Below are 8,460 nucleotides of genomic sequence, written 5' to 3' on the forward strand. Positions count from 1 at the left end.
GCCCGGGATGAAGGGGCAGTTCCCCCTCCCCTCTGTCGTTATTTCATCATTTATCATTTTTGTGCCCCCAGACCCTAGAAGATCATTTCCTTTTTCCTCCTTCATCTACCCATCTCCACCATACCCTATATTTTCTTCTCCTCTTCCTGCCCCTGCTGGCCACGCTTAATCTAGGCACCAGCCTTCCTGGCACATACTTATTCCCCTAACTAAACCTCCCCACCCCTAGGAAACAAAAGTATTTCACAAGACTCTGCATTGTGACCCAAAGAGGCATGTACCATAATTACTAGCAGGCGGGGAAGCTTGTCTCACCTGCTCTGAACACATGTGTCTAGAACCGAAACCATCTGGGTGAACACCCCATCCCCCACCCCAGAAAAATATGACAAACACCAAATGCCAGGTGATTGGGTAAGCTTCCTATCCCAGATCCTTTGGCAGAGCTCAGGATGCCCCAAATTCCTGGCAGGCCTCTCTAGAAAGTAAGAACCTGGCAATGAATGGGGGAGACAGGATGTTGTAAGGAGGAATTTATGGGTTAAGCTTGGGACAGGTGTCATGAATGGAAGGAACGACAGTCGACAAACTTGAAAGGCTCCTCCTCTGCCCAGGAGTTTCTTCCCTACTCTGGTGTCACAGAGCCAATATTTTCACCATTTAAGAATTCATTCATTCTTTGGAATAAGCCTCAATGAGTCCAGAGGAATCCTCTGTCAAAATCCAAATAATCTGACCCAGCAATTCCATCATAGGTAAGTCTCTCCAAAAGAAATTAAAATATACATCTATACAAAAAGGGGGGGAGGGGCACCTGGGTGGCTCAGTTGGTTAAGCATCTGCGTTCAGCTCAGGTCATGATCCCAGGGTTCCTAGGATGGAGCCCTACTCAGTGGAGAGCCTGTTTCTCCCTCTCCCTCTCTTCCCCCTTCTCATGCTCTGTCTCTCACTCTCTCAAATAAATAAAACCTTTAAATAAACCCAAAAAACATGTAAGTAAATGTTCAGAGCAGCATTATTTATAATAGACCAAAAAAATAGAAACTACCCAATCATCCACCAACACTTATCCATGATGAACATATGTGATAATATATCCATGCAATGGAATATCATTCAGGTTTACTTATTTATTTAAGATTTTATTTATTTATTCATGAGAGACACAGAGGCAGAGACATAGGCAGAGGGAGAAGCAGGCTCCCTATAGGAAGCCAGATGAGGGACTCGATCCCTGAACTCTAGGATCATGACCTGACCCGAAAGCAGAGCTGAACCACTGAGCCATCCAGGTGTCCTATCATTCAGTTTTAAAAAGGAATGAAGTATAGGGGCCCTGGGTGGTTCAGTTGGTTGACTGCCTTTGGCTCAGGTCATGATCTCAAGGTCTTGGGATTGAGCCCCATGTCTGTCAGCAGGGAGTCTGCTTGTCCCTCTCCCTCTGCCCACCCCCCACGCTGGTGCTCGCTCCCGTTCTTTCAAGTAAATAAAATCTTTAAAAAATAAAATTAAAATTAAATTAAATTAAATTAAATGGAATGAAATACTGATTCCTGTTACAACATGGATCAACCATAAAAACATCATGCTAATTGAAAGAAGCCAGTCACAAAGGATCGATCATACATTAGATGATTATATTTACATAAAATGCCTAGAACAGGAAATCTCAGAGAAAGAAAATAGACTAATGGTTGCCTAGGGCTGGGTGAGTGGGTTAAGAGAAAATGAAGAGTGACTGCTAATGGATTAGGATTTCTTTATGGCTGAAGAAAATGTTTTAAAATTGATTGTGTTGATGACTGTACAACTCAATGACTACACTAAAAGCCACTAAACTGTACATTTTAAATGGATTATTTGCGCAGTCTATGAATTATGGCTCATTAAAGTAGTTACAGAAAAAAATGAGGCCCATCGTAAACCGTCAATAAATCATAGCTTTAGTTAAAAAACAAAATTTTTTTTTTTTCTTTTTAAGGAATGGAGTTCAGGACTTGGTATTAAATAATTCAGCGGGGACGCCTCGGTGGCTCAGCGGTTGAGTGCCTGCCTTCAGCCCAGGGAGTGATCCTGGAGGTCAGGGATCGAATCCCACATTGGGCTCCCTGCATGGAGCCTGCTTCCTGCTTCTCCCTCTGCCTGTGTCTCTGCCTCTCTCTCTCTCTCTCTTTCTCTCATGAATGAATAAATAAAATCTTTAAAAAATAAATAAAATAAAAAATAAACTAATTCAGCTTCTGAGATCCTAAAGGAATAATATCTATTCCAGTGTAAAGACAAAAGGTTCAAGCTATAGCTGACAGAAAAACTCCAAACCACCCCAGCGTTGAGAGAAACTCCCTAGCCAAGATTGATCAAGACAAAAAAAGTAGAGAAGATGGAAAAAATGCAAAGATTCTGTGGAAGATTAGTATTAAAGGGAATCATCTTACCAAAGAGCCATCATGGGACATCAAGCTGCCTAGGCCATGAGTCAGGAAAAAGAGGAAAAGGAAAGGGGCCTAGAGCAGGATGCTTAAACAGGAACCCTAACCATCACTCTTCTAAGACCAGTCCTGGCTGAGATGGTACCAGCAAAGGTTAATCTGGGTGCACTATAGGCCTCTTCTCATCCTCGAGACCCTCTACTGGCAGAGGCAAGGGGAAAGGAACAGATAAGAATAAATGTGAACACGATGAGAAGGAGCAAACCTTGACCAGACCAGGGAGTTCTCATACTCTTCCTCCATCCCTTGGGTGGGGGGTATCATGAGAGGCCAAAACAATCTCATTTATGCCAGTAGGAAGAGCAAACAGAAAATAAGAGCTAACACCTGAGCACTTATCATGTGCCAGGCACGGTGCTTAATGTTTCATACATTTTATTTTATTTAATCCTCACAACATGGGACACCTGGGTGGCTCAGCAGTTGAGCGCCCGCCTTTGGCTCAGGGCGTGATCCCAGAGTCCCAGGATTGAGTCCCACATCGGGCTCCCTGCTGGGAGCCTGCTTCTCCCTCTGCCTAGTCTCTGCCTCTCTGTGCGTGTCTCTCATGAATAAATAAATAAAAAATATTTTTTAAAATATTTTTTTAAATAAATAAAAACCTTAAAAAAAGAAATCCTCACAACAACCTTATGAGAAGGGTGCAATTATTAGCCCTGTTTTACATGTGAGGAAACGAAGACTGAAAAGATTAAGTAATTTACTGAAATGATCTCAGGCAAAGCAAACATCAAAGCCCTGACTACAGCCCCACTCTAGCATCAGATTCCCAGGGCCAGGCTCTTAACCACAATGTTACTAACAGAAATGATAGTTCAGGGGAGCCTAGGTGGCTCAGTTGGTTAAGCATCTGCCTTCTGCTCAGGTCATGATCCCAGGGTCCTGGGATTGAGCCCCACATCGGGCTCTCTGATTGGTGGGGAACCTGCTTCTCCTTCTCCCTCTGCCTACCTCTCCCCCTGCTTGTGTGCTCTCTCTCTCTGTCAAGTAAATAAATAAAATCTTAAAATAGAAATCATAGTTTAGCCAAAAATTGTGATGTAGATACACTGGGAAGATGGGAGAAGAGAAAGGGAGTGTGTAAGGGGCGGGACTATAAACTTCCCTATAATTTCTACAGCAGGAAGCCAATAGATGTCTAAAACCTATAAATCAAGAAGCATCACTAGAAGCATATTATTTAGAAACATGAGGTTAAACACCAAACAAGAGTGCTAAGAGTTGAAGGTGGTGTCTCCATGGGACAGGGTTTGGAGCAGGAAACTGCTTGCTATTTTCTTTTCTAAAGCCTTTTGATAATATTAAATATTTTTAAAATCATGTACATATATTCCCTTGGTTGAAAAACATTTTTTTTAAAAGATTTTATTTATTTATTCATGAGAGACACAGGTAGAGGGAGAAGCAGGCTCCATGCAGAGAGCCCAATGTGGGACTGACGGGGGAATCAATCCCAGGTCTCCAGGATCAGGCCCTGGGCTGAAGATGGCGCTTAACTGCTGAGCCACCCAGGCTGCCCTGAAAAACAATTTATAAAGAAAAAAAGAGGCCCACCTGGCTGGCTCAGTCAGTAGAATATGCAACTCTTGATCTCAGGGTTGTGAGTTCAAGCCCCACATTAGGTGTGGAGCCTACCTAATTTTTTTTTTTTTTTTTTTTAAAGAAAAAGAAAGAGATCATTCAAACCAAAGTCTAATGTAGTGAATTTCTGTTGCTTTTGCTACACAACTTCCATCTTCCTCTACTGGTAACAACACTTGGTTTTGCTCTGGACAATCTCCCTCCTTTACTAGATAATCTGGCGGGACTGTTTATCAATCAAGGAACCCTACATTGCCCTACAAGGTGGGTGAGGGACCAATGACACCCTCTCCTTGGAACCTTGAACAGAATGGCAAAAAAGAGCTGGAACCAATACACTCAGGTGTAGAAACCCTCCACTTATACAGATCCAAGACTTTCCTGGTTCACTTTTTTAAATTGAAGTATAATTGGCAAGGTTACATTAGTTTCAGGCATACAACACAGTGATTTGACAACTCTAGAGTTACGCTATGCTCACCCTAAGTGTAGGTACCATCTGTCACTATACAACGCTATTATATAACACCATTTAAAAACAGGGAATGCTTCATGAGTTTGCATGTCACTCTTGCACATGCTAATCTTCCCCATATTGGTTCAATTTTAGTGCATGTGCTGCCAATACAAGCACCCTTGGTTCAGAATTTTTAAGCTTTCCCTTAAATTCTGTGACTGCCCATTTTCTCCTAATAAATTCCTCCTCTGCTTAAGTTAGCTAGAGTTCCTCTCTGCTGCTTATAACCAAAGGAACTTAATGGGAATGTCTAATAAAAATGTCTGAGGTTTGTTTGTGCTTCCATTTGCCAGTATAACTTACTACAGTGCCTTGCAAACTCCTCTGATTTAAAAAAAAAAATTTACCTCAAGATCTAATAAGCATACACACACATATATAATATGTATACATACATATAGCTGAGACAAAACTTTTGCCAAAAATATCCACCCTAACACTCTGATAGCGCAGATTCTATTTCTTATTTTTCTAAGACTTTATTTTGTTTAGAGCAGTTTTCAATTCACAACAAAATGGACAGGAAGGTACAGAGATTTCTCAGGGTCCCCTACCCCCATACATGCATAGCTTCCTCTATTACCGCTATCACCCACCAGAATTGTGTATTTGTTACCAAGAATGAATCTACACTGACACATCATAATCACCTCAAGCCCATGGTTCCCCTTAGGGTACACTCAAGTAAAGTGAATAAGGTACATTCTGTGGATTAGGACAAAAAAAAATCCTCTGTGCTCTAATCATCTCCCGTCTACCCTCCAAACTCCTGGCAATCACTGATCTTTTTGTTGTCTCTAGTTTTGCCTATTCCAGAATGTCATATAATTGGAATCCACTTCTTTTCTAATGCTAGGGTCCTAAATCACTGGTGGTGATGATCTGCAGTTTGAAAAACATTGGCTCACTGTACCTCCTGCATCTGCCTCCAACAATAAAATTAATCCAAAGACTATATTAGCCATATTTCCACATCCAAGTGTGATGCACCAAAAGGCACATGGCCTGGCTGATAGGGAAACATCAACAGAGTCCCAGGGTCCTGACTCCCACTAGGACATACAAATCAATTAAACTGTCTACACTGCTGACACCAGGAGAAACATCTATTCATTTGCATACTCAATCACTCACTTGGTGCCCACACTGACCATTCACTCCATGGTGTGAATATACTACAGCTTCCTGGGGACTGTCCAGAGCCATAAATTCTAACCTAGCGCTGGCTCAGAGGAGAGGAATTCAGGGACAAAGCCTGTCTCCTGACTGATTGTTTACCATCTCCTCCCGGTCCTTAACAGCTCAGGAATGTCTCCAAGAACAGATTCCAGTAATGCTTATTTCATTCGCAGCTTTGAAGTACAATACCTCTCATGTCCAGCCTAGGGAAAAGGAATAAAGGGAGTTTCTATTTCCCCTTGTTCTAAACATCTCTGATTAGGTTCAAACTAATTCATAGCTGGATACTGACTGAATTAAAGAATTTACTTTATTCTTTAATTATTTGGCACTATTTTCCTACTGACTACTTCTCCCCCATGAGGCAAGGAACAACAAAACATCAAGGGACAGAAGAGTGTGTCCAATCATTCTCAACAGTACCAATACCTTGGTCTTAAGACCCTCCCAGATCTCTTTTTTACAATAAGCAAAAAGAAACCCAACACCCCTCTCCTGTATTTTCCTCATACCCGCCTCCCTACCTCAACCATTCCAAGACAGTGAGCAAGAGCATGTAGTAGGTCTGGGGGCTGACATAATAGAGGATGGATTTCTTTATTGCTAGGAGACTGGCAAACTACCAAAAATGAAGGATTGGGGGTTTGGGCAGTAGCTCGACCCGTAATGTGGTAGAAACACTCATAGACTGGACAGAAATGGAGAGGAGACTGTGAACAGAATTAAGTGATCATCTGCACCCTAAACCTGAAATGAGAAACTATCCCACGAGTTATTCTGAAGAGCCATAATTGGGGTGCAGCAGGGTTAGCTCCCTCAGGGGGCATGCTGAGACTAGATGCGAGGAAGGGACTCAGATACAGAGCGAAGGGAGGGGGAAAGGAGGATACACACTTCCCATCACCTCGGCTCCTATTTCAGTCCCCCCAAAATAGCTTGAAAATCCATGAGACAGTACACACGTATTCTGGGTCAAGTTCCCCAGCAAAGCCTAGAAGCAGCCACAAGGTACCGTCCTCTGCCTTCGAAGAGGAAAAACCATAGGGTCATCCGGGGTGGAGAGGAACCAGGGCCAGGGAGCCAGGGAGTGAGACTTAGCACAGGAGGCCGTCCCTCTCCTCAACCCGCACGTCGTCCGGAAGCGCTCCCGCGGGTCACTTCCCTTCCCTCCGCCTCGGTTTCTGGCCACTCCTGCATCCACCTGCCCGGGGCCTGGAAGCTAGACCCGGAAACGAGGTGAACAAACCGTCCCAGGAGCCACTGGTTGGCCGATGGGGGTTGGGGAACCAGGAGAGCTGCAAGGGGAAGGAGAAATCGGGGCCGAGTGGTGACCCGCAAGCGGGCAGCCCTATCCCTCCTGGCGAAAGGGGGAGCTCCTGGCCACCTGGGCGTACCTGGAGACCTGCCGCCCCACCCTTCGGTTCAAGCCCTGGGATTTTACTCCGTATCCTTTGTCTTCTTACTGACCACCCAAAGCACCATTAAGTTCTTGGGAGGGCCTCTGAGACCACAGGAACCACAGAAGGCCTCACCTCCCCGTCGGACACCCACAGCCCCCAACACAGAGATCCTCCTACGACCCACGGGACGCCTGGGGGGCGCGCAATGGATCCCCGCGCGGGGTCCCGGGAGGAGCCGCAGAGCCCTCCAGGGGGCAGGGATGCCCCGAGTCCCCGAACGGCCTTCCTGCCACGACCCCCACGACCCCCACTGCCCGCCACGCGGCGGCAGAAAAAGAGAAAGAGAAGCGCGGCGAGAGCCGACGGCCTCAAGCCGGCCCCAGGCGAGGTCAGCGAGCCTGGCGCGAGGCGCAGGAGGGACCGAACTGGAGACCGGGAGCACCGGGCGGGGCAGGCAGTGCGGCGGCTCTTACCGCAGTCGGGCCCTCCGGGCGCACGTCCACCAGCGTGCACCAGCTCCGCGTCCCGTTCATCCTACTCGCGCGAGGGTCGCGGCACACGGAGCTACCCTCCGCCCCGCCGTCCGGCGCCTTCTAGGCGGGCGCGCGTGGAACCGCCCCCTTGTATAGACGCGTCGGGGGCGGGGCTGCCGGCTGGACACGCCCCCAGATGCCTCCCGCCAATGAGAGCGAGCCGAGGAGCGGGTGGGCGTGGCCGGGAGCTTCCGGACTCGCAGGTCGGCTCCCAGAGACATAAAGGTGTTTATGAGGCTACCTGAGGGTGCTCAACTGGGGTTTTGCCTAGCCCATATGCTTGCATCTCAAATATTCTTCGTTAATCTTGCTGCTGCCTTTTCAACTTCAAGGTCACTGTTGGTGAAAGAGAATTACCCTGCCTGCCCCTGAGAGGACAAGTTGGAAAAAAGCTTCCATACATTCTCCTCTCCCTATATATAGGCCACTTTTGTGGAACTGAGCAAAACTTTCCCCCATCACGGTAGAAATGCAGGCACCAGAGGCCAACTTACTCAGACTGGCCCAAGCCAGTCTGGCAGGTGCCCTGCCCTGGCAGGAGGCCCAGGCCAAAGTCAAAGCCAGCTTGGCTCTGGGTGGGGCTTGTTATGTAGAAGCTATTATATCAAAGTTGCACTTATATGGTTAGGAGAGGCGGGACACGTTGCCTTAAAAGGATTGTGTATTCTTGAGAAAGGATGAGCCTCAATTTCCAATAGCATCTGCTCCCCAAACCCAGATTAGCATTTTAAAGTCTTACAGGAGAGCCAAGGATGGAGTCT

At 46.2% G+C, this 8,460-nt stretch overlaps 1 protein-coding gene and 1 pseudogene across 3 annotated transcripts in view; both read right to left on the reverse strand.

The window, feature by feature from the left end:
• The window catches only part of TUFT1 (tuftelin 1), a 48,675-nt gene extending 40,740 nt beyond the window's left edge, over window positions 1-7,935 (reverse strand). The window contains exon 1 of one of the 3 annotated variants that reach the window (XM_077842256.1): window positions 7,735-7,935. In XM_077842256.1, coding sequence (XP_077698382.1) covers window positions 7,735-7,920 — 186 coding nt within the window. In that variant the 5' untranslated portion in view covers window positions 7,921-7,935. Of the gene's footprint in view, window positions 1-7,639 lie in introns of all 3 variants that reach the window. The other 2 variants (XM_077842257.1, XM_077842258.1) reach the window with 2 other exon arrangements.
• Window positions 4,605-4,704, reverse strand: LOC144281417 (U6 spliceosomal RNA; annotated as a pseudogene).
• Window positions 7,936-8,460: the final 525 nt, after the last annotated feature.

Source organism: Canis aureus, chromosome 12 (genome assembly GCF_053574225.1).
Source record: "Canis aureus isolate CA01 chromosome 12, VMU_Caureus_v.1.0, whole genome shotgun sequence".
Classification (NCBI taxonomy): domain Eukaryota; kingdom Metazoa; phylum Chordata; class Mammalia; order Carnivora; family Canidae; genus Canis; species Canis aureus.